This window comes from Gigantopelta aegis, chromosome 11 (genome assembly GCF_016097555.1).
Source record: "Gigantopelta aegis isolate Gae_Host chromosome 11, Gae_host_genome, whole genome shotgun sequence".
NCBI classification, from domain to species: domain Eukaryota; kingdom Metazoa; phylum Mollusca; class Gastropoda; order Neomphalida; family Peltospiridae; genus Gigantopelta; species Gigantopelta aegis.
In genome coordinates, this window is record NC_054709.1 from 19,734,887 (window position 1) to 19,756,819 (window position 21,933).

The 21,933-nt window shown below is 40.7% G+C and overlaps 1 protein-coding gene across 1 annotated transcript in view; it reads left to right on the plus strand.

Annotated features, from left to right (window-relative positions):
* LOC121385691 (tripartite motif-containing protein 2-like) overlaps positions 1 to 19,546 on the plus strand; it is a 41,895-nt gene extending 22,349 nt beyond the window's left edge. Inside the window, exons 2-3 of the mRNA XM_041516463.1 lie at positions 14,995 to 15,399; positions 17,640 to 19,546. Of these exons, the coding sequence (XP_041372397.1) occupies positions 15,252 to 15,399; positions 17,640 to 18,442 (951 nt within the window). The 5' untranslated portion in view covers positions 14,995 to 15,251 and the 3' untranslated portion in view covers positions 18,443 to 19,546. The remainder of the gene's footprint in view (positions 1 to 14,994; positions 15,400 to 17,639) is intronic.
* The last annotated feature ends 2,387 nt before the right edge of the window (positions 19,547 to 21,933 follow it).

The window sequence follows — 21,933 nt, forward strand, 5'->3', positions numbered from 1 at the left end:
CTTAGTGAGTGTTCCGCAAAAGCTCCGCAAGGCTCAATGGGTAGGTGTAAATCACTTGCACCGACCAGTGATCCATAAGTGGTTCGACAAAGGCCATGGTTTGTGCTGTCCTGCCTGTGGGAAGCGCAAATAAAGATCCCTTGCTGCTAATGTAGCTCATGTAGTGGCGACAGCGGGTTTCCTCTCAAAATCTGTGTGGTCCTTAACCATATGTCTGACGCCATATAACCGTAAATAAAATATGTTGAGTGCGTCGTTAAATAAAATATCTTTCTTTCTTTAAACAACAACAAAAAAAATTCTTGCTGATCCGAGCAGGATCTAACTCAGTCAGTAGAGCGCTCGCCTGAGGTGATTGCGTTATTGGACCGAATCAACCAGTGTCCCATGACAGGTATATCAAAGGCAGTGGTATGTGTTGTCCAGCCTGTGGGACACTCTATATAAAATATCCCTTGCTGTTAGTGGAAAAATGTAGCTAATTACCTCGAAGACCATATGTCAGAATCATCAAATGTTTGGCATCCATTAGGCGGTGATTACTAAATCAGTCATGTCGTTGAAACATTTGTGTTCTTCCTTGTCCATAAGCAGGAAGTCTGCCACTCCCAGAACTTCACAGAGCTGACAGTTCAGGATAACAGACTTAAGGCCGGTAGATGCGGTTTATACAGCACAATGTGGAGTGGTAATGTAACAGCATACTGTAATTGCGGGCCCGTGTGAATTGATGTGAAATGGGTAGGTCGAGAATAAAGCCAATGATCTTCAGTAATTTATACCGCAGCTACGGCAATTGCCGTCGGTTCCGCTATCCAATTCGAGCTCCGCCTATCATTCATTGCCACTGACCTAAATAGGTCCAACGATTGTAGCTTTAAAAAAGTGTCATATTCACCTGCTACCGGTCATGTTTCACAGTAAAAAGTGTTCATTTTAATCATATTGTTTTCAACCAGTCACGATCCTAGCCAAGGTATATACGCATCCGGTTTGCGACTGTGATCTATAGTTTGCGGTCTTGATACTACTTTGAACTAACACGGAAGTCCGCATCTGCCAGACCGAGTCGGACAAAACAGGTTTACGGTATATCGAATTTTAAACACATTTTTTATTCCTTTTTTATGGGATCCTTTACATTGATATGCGATTCTTGGCGTGTTCAGGTAAGGCGCTCGCTTGATACGCGGTCGGTCTGGGATCGATCCACTTTGGTGGGCCCATTGGGTTACTTCCCGTTCCAGCCAGTGCAACACGACTGGTATATCAATGACCGTGGTATGTGTTATCCTGTCCGTGGGATGGTGTATATAAAAGACGCCTTGCTACTAATGTCAAATGTTTGACATCCAATAGCCGATGATTAATAAATCAATGTTATCTAGTGGTGTCGTTAAACAAAACAAACTTTAGACTTTGTTCAGGAGGCTGCGTTCAGCCAGACGGGCAGAAAAACGTCCGCTAGAGTTTGCAGCCATTGTAAGAAGTTTGCGATTACAGAGCCTTGTTGGCTACTACTATTTCATACTAAATACATTTTCTTGTTTAGAATACCAGTGATATATATATTTTCGTACTTACGAAATTATTGGGAGGTAAAATCCGGTTTGGGCTACTACAAGCATTAGGACAACAACAAACACCTTGTAAATACAGACATTGATATTTTTAAATAAGAAAATGTATTTAAATTGTATGTTACGTCATCGAAAAAAGATATATTAGTCGAAAACATGTTACAATGGTTGTAAACTCAGCACTGTCCTTTTAAGACCAGTCTAGCATGTGTCCGAGATCGCTAGCTACACTCAACAGGGCAGCTATAGGATTTCGTACTGTAAACCAGGTGATAGTCATGGTGTTCTTAAGTAAACAGGAACAAGGAAAGGCCCAAAGCGTTCACACTGAATTTAGATATGGTAAAGCGATAGCCAACTATAAAATTGTAACAGTATGTTACTTCTGTTTCAAACACATCTTCAAAAATGAGGCCAAAATTAAACTTGAATGTATTAAGTTTACTTGCTTCTGTAGACACTTATAATAAATACAACTTTTTTTTTTTCTTTCATTAAAATTCGCGATTTTTAAAAAGTAAATTTTATATTATTTTAGTGCTTTTAATAAATTATATTATTATACTCAGTGTTTACCTATTATCGTTGTCGCCCTTAATGTAACCAGTCGTCAGTCCAGGTCTAAAACACGTATTGTTTTGGGTACAAAGTTTAATTATTCCCATCTGTGTCATAACATTCATCTAAATTTAGTAAATAGCATTATTATCAATTATATTTCCTCGTGACCTTCCGACAAGAAATTTGTTTTTCTTTTCATGCGAAAAAAAAATGCGTGGTTTGCTAATATTTCAGTTCGCCTGACATTAACACTGTTAATAACAGACAACAACATCATAGTCGGCTAACTTACATTAGTAGTAAAACAAAATGAAAATTGTCAAACGAATTTCAAATATTTTGCTCAGTCATCAACTATAGGACATCCAGGTAGGCGGGGAAAAACGAGTTTACTTTTTAGTAACTTGTTGCTTGACATTTGTGTTGATATTGATAATATACTGGACGTCTTGAACATAAGAGATAACAAAAAACCAAACATTTCCAGACTTCTTTTGTTCCTCTTCTTCTTTTATTGTTTGCAATTCCTCAAGATACTGAGCTGAACTTTTGTGTATAGCTTTATCGTGCACTGTTAGCCATTTTTCACCTAATTATGACCCTTGAACTTAAGGGATACGAAAATATATTGGGCCTGGTAAGGGACATGTATTGCTTTTAGCACTACTCTCACAATTCTAGTTTTCAAATCTTCCATGGAAATCATTCCTGCAGCTCTCTCCAACGCGGGCATAACACATTCTAATTCACGTCTGAATGACTTTAGCGATTCACAGAAGACACAGAATGCTACAATTAGGGGGAAAACTAATCTCATGACCAACGGAACCCAATTTGAAGACCGAGTTAAACTGACTGTTTGACGACTCCAGACATGTATCCGAGATTGGTGTAGTCGCTTAATTCCATCAAGTGAAGAAAGATCGCAGACCATCCAGTTGAGTAAAACCGTTTTAATGACATACTTTGGAAACTTTTGAACCACTTCTTGACTTGTTCATTCAGATTTTATTCGCTCAGTTTCACTGCTGCAGAAAATTGAAGTGCCTTTAATGTTACAGAAAGCAGTTGATCGACCAGTTGGAAAAAAATTGTACCTTTTTATTATTTGGTTTACATATAATGTTATATGTCATGGGGATCCTATAATACCCGTAACTGAATGAAACACGATTGTCCAAATATCTCTCCTAACTGTATATCTATTAGATCTCCCTGTAACAGGCAGTTATACCCGCTGGCTCGTCTAGGTATGATCAGAGATAAGATCTTATATAAAGTATATATTATTATATCACGTTTAGTTCACTAGAAAACACAACAAAAACACAATACACTTTGGAATCTGTATTAACCTACGCTGACAAATGTACTGCCGCAGTAGTTAATTAACAACAACAAATAATAACAACCCAGAACTGATCACTTAATTAGTTAATCTCTAGGTGTCTAGTTTACACAATATGCTAATCACTTCACCGTGACACAACACCCACACGTGTGATAATTGAGAACCGCTTCCAGGAGAACTTAATTAATAAAGGAATTACAACTCTATTCCTAACTGGTTAATTTTTAATTAACCCTTACTACTCATTCAGTAACGTGTGATAACTGAGAAACGCTTCCAGGGGAACTTAATAAATAAAGGAATTACAACTCTGTTCCTAACTGGTTAATTTTTAATTAACCCTTAACTACTCATTCAGTAACGTGTAACACAGAATTAATACTGGTACCTATCACAATAAAGACAATAACCTACAGTTTACCTAGGTCCTCTAGGATGACTGGTTAAGCTTTATATATATTAGACAGTGAGCCTACAGTTTACTGCGTCAGATTACCGGCAGCACCGTCTAAATAATATTGGTATAATACAGTATTAAAATATTTAAAGTCACATAAATCACATCAAGGTTATACACAGAGCAGAAATAAAATATTTACCAGTCCGGACGGTCATCGATCCCTGGGAGCCTTCCTATGGTTCTCCCTGATATTTCTAAAACCCTAGCTATTTATCATAAAACCCCAATATCGCCTGGGGGTACATCGCGGTCCTCCCCCTATCAAGTGATATTTCCACAGCGACCACGCCGGCATATTTGTCTTAGATGGTCAGACTTACTATCGCCAGTTCGCTAGAGATTCCATGGTCGCGCAGAGGTATTACGTAACTACTGGCCACATGGCCTCCGCACCTGCGCTGGATGTGTATTAGAAAGTACAGCTCGACGACCGTCGCGCAGAGGTATTACGTAACAAGGTACCCACCTGGACTTAAGTGCATATTGGAACTGCACACGGCCCTCTAAAACAATTAATATCGCCACAGGCGAAAACAAAATTAAGAGCATGTTCCGTCACACCCCCCCCCCCCCCCCCCCCCCCCCCACCTCAAAAAGGATATTTCCTCTACTCTAGGAATAGGGAAATATACTACATTAAAACAAAAGGCGCGTTAACTGACGCATCCGGGCATTTATAACACATGTAATAATAAGGTGACTATCAGTAATCACACTGAGTCTCTGAGTCCCTGGTATACAAATAAAATATATAAAAACAAAACAGAAATCAAGAATGTCAACACATTATCATAACGTTCAACTTCGGGACAGGGCATCAGCGATTACATTAGAAGTGCCCTTGATATGTTCAATGGTAATTCGGAATTCCTGCAGAAGAAGACTCCATCTCAAAATTCTCTGGTTGGTGGCTTTCATTCTGTGAATGAAAGTAAGCGGATTATGATCAGTAAAGACCACCACTTGATGCACAGCCGATTTCACGTAGATTTGAAAATGTTTCAGAGCTTGTACCATGGCCAAAACTTCCTTCTCTATAGTGGAATAGTTCACCTGGTGTTTGTCAAACGTTTTGGAGAAGAAACTTACAGGATGGTTCAGTCCATTTTCGTCTTCCTGGAACAGCACAGCTCCAGCTCCCACGTCACTGGCATCCACAGCTAGCTTGAAGGGCACTCGGTAGTCTGGTGCTGCCATCACGGGAGACGAGGAGCGCATCTGCTTGAGACGGTTGAATGACTTCTCGCATTCATCTGACCACTGGGACTTCGTTTCCTTCTTTTTCAGTGGCGCACGTTTTCCAGGTTTTCTCCGATAGGCATGCTGTCGAATCGGTGTAGCGCTGGGTTCCAAGCGCACATCCTGGCTTAAGGTGTTGGTAATCGTTGGAAGGTCCTGACAAATGGAAACATTGTCTTGTTTCAACGTAGTCAACTTTGCTCGCTGGGGGCTCAAGTCTGCTATAATCTGGCTGTTGGTTAATTTGATCTCTGCAGTCTTGACGTCATCACAGGAAATTGAGTGACTCTCAATTTGGACCGGTAACTCTGGAACTATCGGCAGTCTGTCAAAATAACCTTTTCGCAAATAGATGTGACAATACCTACTTTTCCTAACCCTATCAGGAGTGTTTATCACATACCCTGTCTCATTAACCCGTTTGTGCACAACATAGGGCCCGAAATACCTGTTCTGTAATGAACCCCGTTTAATGGGAAGGTACAGCAGCACATTATCCCCTGGTTTAAATTCCCGACTCCTAGCCTTCCTATCAAACACTGATTTTATTTTGCTCTGAGCATGGCTCAGTTGCTTCCTATCCTTTCTATCTCTAACTCTCTTATTCATTAATACTCCCTTGTCCACAGTTAACAAGGTAGTGCGAGCTGCCAACAAATCTGGATCACCCCCCCCCCCCCCCCCCCCTCCCCTGCTCTAGGATTAACTCTTGTCTATTACAAGGTAAATCCCCTCTATCAAACACAACTGGTTCAATTCCCCTCTGCGGGAGATCAACAGGTTCCACCACATTTAATTCCTCAGTTGACTTATCTACCATTTTACTGATAACCTCATCCACTCCAATTTCATGGCTCACACACGTATCAGACAAATCACAAATATCCTCTGGGTCTCGTGTTACCCTTCTGGCCATAGCCCTAGTCATTACACACGCAGGATATCTAATCTCATCAACCTCACTCTCTTCTATTGGTAAAGGGCTGTCTTTAATTACCAATTGGTTACATTTCGGCTGACAACACTGACTAGTCAAATCATTACCCAACAAAACTCTATGTTTTCAACAGGCAAGTCCTTCACAACACCCATAACGACTGGTCCCGTCACAAACTTCGAACACAAGAAAACGTTATGTAACCGGACAACCATATTTTCTCCAGTAACTGAGGTTAAAGCCAAACTACGTCCTGTATCTATATTTTCAATACCAGCTAAACACTCTTGCGTTATCAGTGACTGACTACAGCCGGTATCTCGATAGATTGATATTGCCTTAGGACTCAATTCTTGTTTCACATCACAAACCATACCAGTGGACACATACGGGTTTACTCTCTCTGCCATAGGACTAACCATTAACTCTCTCGCTAGCGGAGCTGACCTCACTAAACCGACCACTTGCGCATTATCGCGTTTCCTTTTAAAACAGTCCCCTACAAGGTGGTTATCCTTTTTACAGTAACTGCAATGTGGACGAAAAGTGTGTGCATTGGCTGATAATGCAGGCTTATCCTTACTTTGCCCACCAGGTGCATTCCTTGACTAGCTGACCAACTAGATGACTCTCCCCGATAGTTACTTTCCCGGGAAAAACCTGGCTGAAATTTCATCTTATCACCCTGTTGTATAGAGCTACCCTGTACTGCCTGAGCTTTGTGTATTAACACGTAGTCATCTGCCACTATGCCTGCCTCCTCTATTTTTTTGATACCACGATCCTCTAAATGAATACGTAAGCTAACTGGTAATCCATTTTTGATGTCCTGTAAGATCAACAACTCCCGTAACTCGGTATATGACTCTACCTGATGAGACACCACCCATTTATCAAACATCCCTGCCTTCTTAGCCACAAACTCACTATAAGACTGATCCTGCGTTTTTCTCAACTCGCTATACCGTAAACGATAATCCTCAGGTCGTAATTCATACGCCCTCAATACTGCAGCCTTAACTAGGTCGTACTGACTTGCTCGCTCATCACTTATTGAATTATAAGCTACGCTAGCCTTCCCCTTAAACTTAGACACGGCTAACAATGTCCACTTAGACTGCGGCCAATTTAGCTGCTTAGCGGCCCGTTCAAAAAGTTGGTAGAACATATCTACCTCCTGGTCATCAAATACAGGCACTGATCTATAAGCCTCCGACATGTTAAACCCATTTCCTACTTCTCGTCTAACTTCTTCAGTTTTGCTAACTGGAATTCTCTATCTCTATCTTCTCTATCCCTCTCTCTCTCTCTCTCTCTCTCTCTCTCTCTCTCTCTCTCTCTATCTTCTTTCTCTCTATCCCTCTCTCTCTTCTCCTCTCTCTCTCTCTCTCTCTCTCTCTCTCTCTCTCTCTCTCTCTCTCTCTCTCTCTCTCTCTCTCTCTCTCTCTCTCTCTCTCTCTCTCTCCCTCTCTCTCTATCTTCTCTATCTCTCTCTCTATCTAATGCACGTTCTTCTCTTTCGTACTCAAGCTTTTTAAAAGCTAATTGTTGTTCCACACTTAACTCATTTATCTCTATCTCTGGAACAATCTCACTGTCTTCCATAACAGGACTATCACCAAAAACTTCCTGGATAATAATTGTCCTTATATCTCCTAAGGTTTTAGCTGATGTTAAATCAATTTCTCGCTCACCCGCGATTTCAACTAACTCGGCCTTACGTGCTCGCTAAATCTCCACTACACTGAGCGTACGCCTATCCAGCAAATTCTTATCCATGTTTGGATATGACGCACTTATTATTAATTCATTTTCTAGTGAACAACGTTGCTACTTCTAGTTATTTGTAAAAATAATTTATAAAGCCCCCATTTACAAACAATACTTTTTTAAATATGCGTGTCCCGTTTCAGATCCGGGACGAGCGCCCCAATTTTCTACTCCTGTCACGGGGATCCTATAATACCCGTAACTGAATGAAACACGATTGTCCAAATATCTCTCCTAACTGTATATCTATTAGATCTCTCTGTAATAGGCAGTTATACCCGCTGGCTCGTCTAGATATGATCAGAGATAAGATTTTATATAAAGTATATATTTTTATATCACGTTTAGTTCACTAAAAAACACAACAAAAACACAATACACTTTGGAATCTGTATTAACCTACGCTGACAAATGTACTGCCGCAGTAGTTAATTAACAACAACAAATAATAACAACCCAGGTCTGATCACTTAATTAGTTAATCTCTAGGTGTTTAGTTTACACAATATGCTAATCACTTCACCGTGACACAACACCCACACGTGTGATAATTGAGAAACGCTTCCAGGAGAACTTAATTAATAAAGGAATTACAACTCTATTCCTAACTGGTTAATTTTTAATTAACCCTTACTACTCATTCAGTAACGTGTGATAACTGAGAAACGCTGCCAGGGGAACTTAATAAATAAAGGAATTACAACTCTGTTCCTAACTGGTTAATTTTTAATTAACCCTTAACTACTCATTCAGTAACGTGTAACACAGAATTAATACTGGTACCTATCACAATAAAGACAATAACCTACAGTTTACCTAGGTCCTCTAGGATGACTGGTTAAGCTTTATATATATTAGACAGTGAGCCTACAGTTTACTGCGTCAGATTACCGGCAGCACCGTCTAAATAATATTGGTATAATACAGTATTAAAATATTTACCAGTCCGGACGGACATCGATCCCTGGGAGCCTTCCTATGGTTCTCCCTGATATCTCTAAAACCCTAGCTATTTATCATAAAACCGAATATCGCCTGGGGGTACATCGCGGTCCTCCCCCTATCAAGTGATATTTCCACAGTGACCACGCCGGCATATTTGTCTTAGATGGTCAGACTTACTGTCGCCAGTTCGCTAGAGATTCCATGGTCGCGCGGAGGTATTACGTAACTACTGGCCACATGGCCTCCGCACTTGGGTTGGGTGTGTATCAGAAAGTACAGCTCGACGACCGTCGCGCAGAGGTATTACGTAACAAGGTACCCACCTGGGCTTAAGTGCATAATGGAACTGCACATGGCCCTTTAAAACAATTAATATCGCCACAGGCGAAAACAAAATTAAGAGCATGTTCCGTCACACACCCCCACCTCAAAAAGGATATTCCGTCACATTATATTTAAAAAAAATACATATATTAGTATAGATAGATATATGGATAGATAGATAGACAGACAGACAGACAAATATGTAGGTAGGTAGGTAAATGGATAGATAGATATATAGACAGACAGACAGACATATAGATAGATAGATAGATAGATAGATAGATAGATAGAGGGATCGACAAATCCCCAGCCAGCTAATTAAACAGACATGCAATCAATAAAACAAAATAACATACACATTTCTTTAATAAACCTATATATACACGTATACCAACACACAGGCACACGCACAGATAGACAGAAAGACAGACAGATGGACTGAAAGGCAGACAGAAGGACGGAGATGAAACCTATAGTTCCCTCCAGTTGGACCGTTGGGGACTAAAACACAGTAGGCAAAGTCTAATCTATATTAAAAATGGGTATTATAGGAATTTTTTATATGTTATTCTGTATCAGTATTCCTATTTGTTGCATCGTTAGATTAAACATGAAATATATGAATCACGTCAGTGTACAACAAGTTAGGCCAGTCTTTGTATATCATATTTGAGCACAGATAAGAAAACCAGTCAAATATAAAACAGCAGGGTTTCCGCCTGCAGTTAATGTTAATACATTGAAATTACCGAATGATCGGTATAGGAAGGGTGCTTCGTAATACGCATTATTTGGTATTTACCATTTTTATAGAAATCCTTAATCTATACGCTAATACGCATTATTTAGTATTACCATTTTTATAGAAATCCTTAATCTATACGCTAATCTTGTGGTCTAAACACATATAATTAATTTACTTTCCACAGTACTAAAGTGGTGTCTTTAAACTGTCAGATGTGTTGCGTGATGCAGTCAATTATATTGTGAATGAATGAATGTTTTACGACACCCCAACACGATTGCGTTATGAAGACACATCATTCTCCCTACGATAATGTAATCATGTGTGCTATAATGATTATAATGATGATGATGATGATGATGATGATGATGATGATGCTGGTGGTGGTGATCTTGGTGGTGATGATAATAATACTGAAGACTGAATTGATAACTTCAATAACGCATTTGATGATGACAATAATAATGGTTATTGTAATGGTTAGTGTTATCGATAACGTATTCGCTGATGATAATCATGATGCTATTAATTAGTGACTTCGTTGTAATGTTTGATGAAGATAATAATAATGATGGTGGTGATGATAATGATCATGATGATGAAGATTATTATGATGATGACGACGACGATGATGATGACAGAAGTTTGTACTATAATAAACTATTTAATGATGATGATGATAATAATAATTATTGTAATGATAGAAAAATACCAATTGATCGTACTTTAAAATTTCGTTTGTATACTCAAATAAGGTTCGTTCTTTCTTTAACTTTATTAAAGTGCCTATATCCCAAAAAGGTTCAGGCACGTAATTAAGGTTCAACCACACTGTCTTGGGCACACGCTTCAGCTATCTGTCAAGGACAGGGGTTTAGTGGTTAGTTGTTGGAGGTCAGTGAGGGTGAAGTCGGTGTATTGACCTACCCATTGAGCCGTTAGAACTCGCTCTGGGTGGAAGCCGATACCGGGAGGCGAAGCAAGTACCTACCAGTTTTGAGTCCGATAGCTTCGTGGTATGTGTTTTTCCAGTTTGTGGGAAAGTACATATAAAAGATCCCTTGCTGCTAATGGAAAAAATGTAGCGTTTTTTGTTTGTTTGTTGTCTGCAGACAGCCCAGATAGCTGAGGTGTATGTGCCCAGGACAGCGTGCTTGAACCTTAATTGGAAATAAGCACGAAAATAAATTCAAATGAATGAATGTAGCGTGTTTCCTCCGATGACTACGAGTTACACTCACCAAATGTTTGACATCAAATACGCGATTATTAAATTAGTCAATGTACTCTAGTGGTGTCGTTAAACAAAACAAACTTTAACATCGTCGAGGCCGATGTAAATTCAATTGTCGTTCAAGGACCTTGTCCTCGCGAGAACATCAGAGGTAACCTACTCACACAAATTACCAGCCAGTGGAGTAATCAGTTCCCTATATCTAACCCAATTGGTGTTGTTGCGTCTAATCTCATCTTTAGACAGAAAGCTTCGTTTGTAATTGTTCCAGCGAGAGGACAGATAAGCACGGTGACACGTTGTTCTGTCTTAGAAGAAATTGATTAAACAAAACCGGGAACTCACGCGCCGAGAGATCCGCAGTAAATACGAGTAGATGGATCACTCCGCCAAGAGATTTGTCTCGACTTTCCAAGATATCACGCCATTCCTGACACCAGACGCAATGAGGTCGTTTTGGTGCGATTTCGTTTGAAAGGTTGCAATGCACCAATGACGAAGGTTCCGTGTCAAAGTTCGAGGTGCTCAGGGATGCATCTTGAAATAATTACGGAGTAAAAACAGCGGCGGCTCTGATTGGTAGTCCCGGAATTGGTCACTGGCGATGTTGGAGATCATGTCCAGGATGGGCGTGCATAAGTGGATATGCGCACGTGAAAAGAGTATATGCCTGTCTGATTTGTAGTACTATGTGATATTAATTATATTATTTGTGCAATCGATCCCGTCGGTGGACACATTGGGCTATTTCTTGTTCCAGCCAGTGCACCACGACTGGTATATCAAAGACCGTGGTATGTGCCATTCTGTCTGTGGGATGGTGCATATAAAGGATCGGGTTTCCTCTGATGAATTACTAAAATTAATGTTTCACATTCAATATCTGATGATTAATTAATCAATGTGCTCCAATGGGGTCGTTAAACAAAACAAACACACTTTAATTATTTGTGCAAATACCAGTGTCCATTGCCAATGATTAAATACACTTTTATTTATTATTCAGTTGTTATATACTAAACACAGGAGGTAAAAAAAAAAAAAAACAGTACAGGGTATCCCCCAAAATGAAAAAAACTACGATTTTCAGCAACAATTATGGTTGCTAATAAAACATATTTATCAAATCCCTTAAATGGTGTGTGACCCCTCCACATTTTTATGCATGTCAATTAAATGTGAGGTGCTTATATCAGTTTCATTAGATAAACGTTAACATTATTGGCAATAGGAATTTATTTGGTATACTGGAATCTAAAGACACTGTCCAAAATGCCGGCCTCAGTGGGGAAGCGTTGTAGGTTGCACTATACCAATTAATTTCCGGCTGGGTCGAAGTTCGAGGTGTACCGAACTTTTGATAGAGAAGTTAACACCACAAGTCCTGTGATTGGTTATAAATGTGAGTGTGTTGGTTGTAAAAAAAATTAGTTTCATCTGGGCTAAAAATGTATGCAATTTTATTTGATGTAGTACCACCGTGTCAAGTAGCCTTGTGCTTGGAACATGTATGGGGTACCTGTAAAAAAAAGTACTAAAATTTTGTGCGAAACTAGGGGTGTTGCAGAAACATCTGGTTATACCGAAAATGAGCCATGAAAGGTACCATTTTCTGCAGTTAATACTTTGAGGTAGGGGTTGTAGTACTGATATTTATGGGTCACAGTTTGGTTGATATATTGCATATAGTGTTTTTAAACACAAACGTTAACATGGTCGCCTATGGGATTTGAATTGGTATAGTCCAACCTGTACCGATTCAGGGTCCGAGGGGTGTGTTTAAAATTGGGGTGGGGTACAGTCAGTGGGATGGCTCGGTGGATGGGAAATTGAGGGCCTGAAGGGCCCGAACCTGTCACGGGGACAGGGTAGTTTCGGGGACATGCTCCCCGTGAAAACGTTTGCATTGTATGTGTTCATATACGGCCTTTTCAGCCGTCTGAGCACAATAACAGAACAAAATGGTGATTGGGCATGGCACCTGCACCCTCCCCTGTTCCACATCTTCTGCGACAAACAACTAAGAAGTTATTGGTAGACAGCCCAGACAGATCAAGAATGTGTCTAGTACAATCGTGCTGCAACCATAAGTAGATATAAAATAAAATAAAATATTATGAAATATAATAAAATAAAAAAGCAAAGGCAAAAACAAAGCAAATAACTAATAACTAAATAAATAAATAAATAAATAATATACAAAACTTGGGCCAAAAGTTCGGAGCTGATAGGTTTTGAGTTCGTGTCACCGAGCCAGTCAAAGTGAATGCGCCATTATATTAGATGGCAACTTGAGAACATCCTAGTGTTGCTCGCCTTGTAGTAAATAAAACGTTTTGGATAAGCTGTCTTTTCAGCACGTTGCCGTGGTACAATACGAAACAAAGTTCACGTTTGTTTTGTTTAACGACACCACTAGAGCACAGTGATTATTAACAATTGGCTATTGGATGTCAAACATTTGGTTGCAAGGGATCGTTTATATGCACCATCCTACAGACCTGTTTCTCCGTTATACTAGAATGTCAACTGTCACGACGAAGTTGGGCAATTCGACGGATGCGTTGTAATTGTCCCACCTCCCGACTTACAAGAGGTGCGCTTATATTAACAACTAATGGATTATACGACGAGAATCGAGTTGTAAGAACGCTCAGACTAGCAACTGGACAGTCGTAGAAGTCGTGACAGCAGAAAGTTGACCAACTTTCTTCTGGCAGTTGGTAGTCTGAGCCTAGCATTAGAACAAATTTGCGACACCGGGGATTTACAATGTCGACATCACACAAGACAAGCATGAGTTACATAAAACAGAAAGCTCAGTGCTGTAATTCCAGAACTGAAATATCGTCTAACTCCAGATAGTGACTATCACTTCATACACCTAGCACTATTCCCTAAGTGTCCACTTCAAATGGTTTTAAAATACGATTGATTACACTTTCGGCATATGTCTGGCGTATTATAAAGTGTACACCACCAACCAAATCCCATGGATGACAGAAGCAACGGATCTATGTAAATAAAGCTAAAATTGCTACGTAACTTATCGATCAAAATATTAAAGGTGCAGATCCTAAAGTCCATGCAAATGAACACTATGTTAGTTAATCTACAAACGTGCTACACAGAGAGAAGCTAAAGTCTGTGATGTTTTAACAGGAAAATACAGTCGAAAATTAACTAAAGCTTGTCTCAATAACCATTATTTCTCAGATTAACGTGCGTTTTTTAAATTAGGAAAAATATTATTTTGAGGTATTACAATAACCTGGATGACCAGAATCACTTCAGGTGTAAGAAAATGAATATTTTAAATAATAAAATGTCAGTATTTCCAATTTAAAGTATCAAAAACAGCTTTAGCAATGAAGAAAACGTCGAAGTGCATTACAAACTAGGGTGTATCACTTTAACTACGGATATATACAGAGACTACTCCATCGGTGGCGAGCGACGCGAGCGATGCGAGCAATTATTTCAGAAATCATTCATTTCAATTATTGCAGTATCCCAGCCGGACGCGTGCGACGCGACATATTTATCTGTCGCGCTGCACGTGCGCGGTTAGGATGAGGCAATTCAAATCAATGATTTCTAAAATAATCGCTCGTATTGCTCGCGTCGCTCGCGGCTGGTTAGGATACAGCTTTAAATACCATTTATCTTACAACGAGTTGTTTTAAAACGAATCTTAAAAAGCGAAAGCGAGTTGGATCGTTTTTAAACAACGAATGTTGTATTAAGTTGTTACATATATAAATAGTTAAAAACCTGGTTTTAAGTAAATTTAATCGTTATTATGCATATTGTAATTGTTTTCTTTTCTTCTCTTTTTTTCCCTACAGTTAATACGGCCAACGTTTAACTAACTTTACAAGAGTGCGTTAGTGGAAGCAAAGGGACAAAACACATCAAAAAGAAAGAACAAAATAAGCAGACAAGAATACAAAGCACCAAGGCGATAAGACAAGGAAACAGGAACACGGGCAATTAAAACAAGAAGAAAAAGGACACGAGAACAACGAGCCAATATTCTACAGACCCTCACCAGACTCGACCAAGAACTGCAATAAAAATCCCCTCATGACGTCATCGATTCAACATGTTTATTCTCAAGAACATGTTCAGAAATCGCGGGTCAGAGGTGAAGGCCGAGATGGAGCAAGGAAAGCTTGTACGGAAGGTCGGACGGCGGGGGCGAGGCAAGGGGCTGTTCTACATGCCCTGTGGGGTGGCTGTCACAAAAACAGGTAACTGCGTATGCATGAATTTTAAACTGTTCATGATCTATCATTTTATGTTAATGTCGACTTTGCGATGGGAATTGAAATATACACAGAGAACGGTATTTTACAGTAGTACATAATAAAACAATATATATATATATATACAGCTCTAAAGTTACATTAAGAACGAAATATAAAAAACAGAAATAAAGTTAAAGTTAGAGTTGGTTTTGTTTTAACGACACCACTAGAGCACGCTGATTAATTAATCATCGGCTATTGGATGTCAGACTTCTGGCTTGTAGTCATCAGAGGAAACCCGCTACATATTGTTCCATTAGCAGCAGGGGGTGGGACCTACCTCAGTGGTACAGCGCTCGCCTGATGCGCGATCGATCAATCCCCGTCGGTGGACCCATTGGTGATTGCTTATCGAAGGAAGAAAGAACAAGTTTTATTTAACGAGGCACTCATTTTATTTACTGTTATATGGCGTCGGTTAAGGACCACACAGATATTGAGAGAGGAAACCGGCTGTCGTCACTTCATGGGCTACTCTTTTCGATTAGCAGCAAGGGATCTTTTATATGCACCATCCCACAAACAGGATAGCACATGCCACGGCCTTTGATATACCAGTCGTGGTGCACTGGCTGGATCGAGAAATAGTGCAATGGGCCCACAGACGGGGATCGAACCTAGACCGACCGCGCATCAGGCGGACGCTTTACTACTGGGCTACGTCTCACTCCTTCTTGTCCAGAGTTTGGACCGAATTTACAAAGTTTGGTTTTGTCGTACATGTTTGTAATGATATATTTAATAGTTAATCACCCGCGTTTATGAAAAATAGCTTTCGCAACTTCGGTACTGAAATAAATGCCGCGGAAACTGAAAATACCGCGGTAGTATCCACGGCATTGCCGATTGCCGTGGATAACTTCCAGGTTTGAATATTAACGATTAAATTAAAGATGAGTAGAATATTTAAAGGAAAGAAAAGAACCACCCCCCCCCCCCCCCCAACACACACACACACACAAACACAAACAAAAACAAACAGAAATTCAAAGACAAAAAAATACCAGAAAATAACAACCCGGCACACGTCCAAAATCCCCCCTCCCCCGCCAGACACACACACACACACACACACAGACACACACACTATTTGTCGAGCTCTATATAGACGGAACCCCACATGTTCCTAAGAACACATTGCATGCATGTCTCCCGGCAGAATTAAATAAATACATATTACATGAATACAGCCATACATAAATTCATAAATGCATGCATAAATGAATACGTGAATAAACACATTCAAAGATAGCATTCAACACGAGACACTTGTACAAAAAGCATGCAATTCCACAGACGTATGGATTGACAGGCAGACAGATACAATAATTATAGATATATATATATATATATATATATATATATATATATATATATATATATATATTATATATATATGCATGTATTCACAGGGATCAAAATACTGCCGTCCCGACTGATTTTTGCCGGTCAACATTACCACGGGCCGTAGCCCGAGTACTCTGAATGTACGAGAGCTAGACGGACATTAAATGTTGGATTGTAAAGCCATGTCTCCATGTGCGCGTATGTGTGCGTCTTTTCGTGATTTCAATCTTTTCAACATGAAAACCATTAAAGTGTCAAAAAGTATTCATCTAGTAACAATTCAGCTATAAGCTGATGGTATGCACCATATTCCTTCCTTTTTTGACGGATAGGATGAACCCACCACCGGTGCTTTCTTCTTCCCCTCTTTCTTAAAGTTGTGGCAATTGTCAGTGCCAGTAACATGTCGTCATCCTTTTCTTCAGCCACTTCCTCAATTTACACTTTGTGACGTCACGCCAAAAAAAATCTACGCATTCTTCTACGCACACATGGAGACAGTCATTATGCATACGCGTACGCACACGTTGGAGACACACATGTAGCTTTATGACGCTCTTGTCTAAATGTCCGTCTAGCTCTCTTACAGTCAGAGTACTCGGGCTACACGGGCCGGAAAATTTGTTTTGCCTATCATTCCGTCAGACTGGCAATTATTTTTCAGTTATTTGGGTCAATGATATTTGGTCCGCCACGTTTTTGTTTCGGAACAGCAGAATTTGTAGCTTGCCGAACTGAATAGCCGGCAGGAAGTTTAGCTAATTTCGACCGCTGATTCATTTTTTCTTCTTCTAAATAATAAAATAGCCTCATTGTTCTCTCTTTCTGAACTGCAGGTGATATCGTAGTGGCCGACACGGACAATCACAGGATTCAAATATTTTCTTCCGACGGAGTATTCAGATTCAAATTCGGGAGCAAAGGAAACAAACCCGAACAGATCAACTACCCGATCTGCGTTGCCATGACAAATGACGACAGCATTGCCCTGACCGACAGCGTGAACGCTTGCGTCAAAATGTTCAGTCTCGACGGACAGTTAAAGAGGCGGTGTGGCGGGAACGACGTCCTGGAGTTTCCGTACGGAATCGCCGTCACAGACAGCAACTACGTCATCGTTACGGACATCTGCAAACACTGCGTGGTTGTTTTTCACCCCGGCGGAGGGGTCAGTCATTCGTTCGGCAGCTACGGTGAAGACGCTGGCCAATTCGACCACCCATACTTCGTGGCGGTGAACAGAAACCAGCAAATCATCGTCTCCGACGCCGGCAACAGTAGCATTAAAATCTTCCATTTTGAAGGGAAATTACTGCGGACCTTCTCTCACCTCGACTTCCGGTTGCCTCGGGAGGAGTCGTTCGTTTCGCTGCAAGGCCTGTGCACGGATTCGGACGACAACACCATCGTTATATGCAATTCGACAGTTTTCATTCTTACCAAGAACGGGAGGCTGTGGGAAATATTGACGCCTAAAGACGGGCTTACCTCCCCTAAGTGTGTCGCGTTCTCTCCCTTGGGTAGACTGGTGGTCGTTCAGTCGGATTACGATAACCGGGACGAGTTGTGTATCTTTAAGTACAATACGGAAGACTACTCTGCCCTTAATACTCTTGTCTTTTATGCCATATCTATATAGAGTAGGGACTAGCAGCTATATTTATACAGGTGCGGATTCAGAATATTTGCAGGTGGGGGTGTCTAAATGGAAGTTGTATATTAGCGGTGAATGCGCTTTAATATAAGTGATTTTTTTTCCTCAGACTAGTGCGCTCAGATTAACAACTAACGACGAGAATCGAGTTGCAAGAATGCTCAGACTAATAACAGGACATTCGTAGAGGTCGTGACATCAGAAAGTTGGCCAACTTTGTGCTGGTAGTTGGTAGTCTGAACCTAGCATTACTTTTTTCCACTGTTTAACATATTTCCTCGGAAAGTTTTAAAAACATATACCTTGGATAAAAAGGCCAACAATTTTTTTTCTTAGATTTTTTTTTTTATTAATATGTAGATGAAAAGGGTAAAAATGTAAAAAAAAAAAAAAAAAAAAAAAAAATTGAAGCCGACCTACTCTACCTATTTTTTCGACATTTTTCCGGAAACGCACATTTGTAGGCCTTGTTTGAGGTCACGTCTCCAGTATATAATTCTACTGTTTCTCAGAATTTTTCTTCCTTTTCCAAGAAAACAGAAGGGTACGTGGGGGTTTTTTTTCTCCATCTTCGCTTGTTTCATGACACCATCTATAATTTCCCCCATCCAATCGTCTTAGGAACAATGTTTAGAGGGTAAGTATAAACGAGTTATCAGTGCGTTGTCAAGTTTACACAAGGCCCGAGGGGTGTGCTGAAAAACCAAGGGCCACTGTCGGTGCTATGGCCAGGCAATGGAAATGTGAGGACTTGGGTTGTTATAAGCTGTTACGGGTGAAGCTTCTTGGGGTGGGGTGGGGTGGGGGGGGGGGTGGGGTGGGTGGGTGGGTTCGCTATCATGCTCTCCTGAGAAAACATTGAGCTTCAGGTTTTGAAATAAGGCATTTTCGTTCTTCTTACAACCCCCACCCCCCACCCCACCCCAAAAAACACAAAAACACAAAGTGAACGTTTACAAACTGTGCCGACCGTTCGGCCAAAGAGCCACGTGTTGAGACGTCATAATATATTACATGTAACACTATAATCCCATGCATATGAAACATTCTTTCTGATTTTTTTAAAAATTAAAAACTTATTATACTGTATACAAATGATGTTGCTCTGGCTTTATGGCCTTTATGGTCATACACATACGTGACAGGGGCAAGGGGCAGGGGTTGGAGGGGGGGGGGGTGGGGGTGGGGTAGGCAGGCGTTGAAGGCAGTGCTAGTGTAGGAGCAAATCCTCAAATTCGGGAAAAACAATAGATGTATTCGGGCAAAATATGCTAACCTGCCCGGAGTTCAGCTAGACCGAGCGGAAAAACGTCCGCAACATTGCTTTATACGCTTCGCACTAAACCAAATGGCCACGTCGGGAACCAATCAAATAGTCCGCAAACGTTAGCAAAACGTTCGCTGACTGAACTTAGGGCTGACGCCTTTTTATCGTGTATTTCCATCATACTACCGGCAAAATTAGTTGTAATCCATCTAAACATGCGGCGTGGTTCGTGTATAGCCCTACATATAGCTGTTTGGCAATAATGCTAATAATAATTATGACATAAATGTTGCTACCCAGATTCGGGTATTTTCGTTTAACCAGCCTGCCAAACCCCCCCCCCCCCCCCCCCCCCCCCCCTCCAAAATGGGATTTCGTACGCCTTTGGCCTATATCATATCTTGGAGCTTGGAATGAAATCATTACAATTTTGTTTATCAAATCAATAATTTTATTTAACTGATTGTATATTACTATATTGATTACTAGTTCAGTGGCGGATGGGGGGGGGGGGGGGCAGTGACATGAGGTGGAATGCCAAGGGAACTTTGGGGGAGGTTTGGAAGGGAATCGTAAAACAATGAAAATTAATATATAATAAAATTATATCTATCGCGAAATTTAGTGCCCGCCGCCTCCCCCGATCCGCCTCTGAACTAGTTTATATGTTCATTTATCCATGTTTAATATGAAAGTGACGCCACCACTTGACATTGATTTAATATTATTTGCTGGCCATTGGATGTCAAGCATTTGGTAATTCTGACATATAGTCTTGGAGGAAACCCAATATATTTTTTTCCCCATTAGTAGCATGGGATCTTTTATGTGCCCAGTCACACAGGCATGATAGCACATACCACGGCATTTGATACACAAGTCGTGGTGCATTGGGCCCACCGACATTGGATCTATTTTATGCACTTCTCCACAGATAGGACAACACATACCAGGCACTTGATACACAAGTCGTGGTGCAATGAGCCTACCGACATTGGCTCTATTTTATGCACTTCTCCACAGATAGGACAACACATACCACAACATTTGATACACCAGTCGTGGTGCAATGGGCCCATCGACATTGGATCTACTGTATGTACTTCTCCACAGATAGGACAACACATACCACAACATTTGATACACCAGTCGTGGTGCAATGGGCCCATCGACATTGGATCTACTGTATGTACTTCTCCACAGATAGGACAACACATACCACAGCATTTGATATACCAGTCTGGTGCAATGGGCCCGCCGACATTGGATCTATTTTATGCACTTCTCTATAGACAGGACAACACATACCACAACATTTGATACACCAGCTGTAGGAGACTGGTCTTGACGGGGACAAAAAAACAAACATATATGAGACCAGCGAGGACGTTCGATCCCACGTTCCAGGCACCTCTGTCGTGCGTTCTACCGACTGAGCTAAATCCCACCCTTAGGGTATAAGAGTTAAAACGTGTTTCGTTTAACGACACCACTAGAGCACTTTCATGCATTAATCATCGGCTAGTGGATGTCAAACATTTGTACCAATTCCCTAATGCAGCAATGCGATCTTTTATATGCACTTTCCCACAGACAGGAAAGCACATATCACGGCCTTCCACTAGTTGTGGTGCACTGGTTTTAACGAGAAAAAAAAAATCAGCTGAATGGTCCACTGAGGTGGTTCGATCCTGCGACGCAAATACCTCAAGCGAGCACTCAACCGACTGAGCTAAATCCCGCCTAGTATATAAGAGTGTGTTTTTCTGTAGGTGTAGGTTGAAAGTTAAAGTTTGTTTTGTTTAACGACACCACTAGAGCACATTGATTTATTAATTACTGGCCATTGGATGTCAAACATTTGGTCATTTTGACATATAGTCTTAGAGAGGAAATCCGTTACATGTTTCTATTAGTAGCAGGGGTTCTTTTATATGCACCATCACACAGACAGAATAGCAGATATCACAGTCTTTGATAGACCAGTTGTAGTGCACTAGCTAGAACGAGAAATAGCCTAATTGGCCCACCGACGGGGATCGATCCCAGACCGACCGCGCATCAAGCAACAGCTTTACAACAGGGCGATGCAAGTTAAAATAGCGATGGAATATCATCCGAGTTATCGATTTACGACACTTATGATTCAGGCGGGGGCGTGATGTAACCCAGTGATAAAGCGCTTGCTTGATGCGAGATAGGTCTGTTA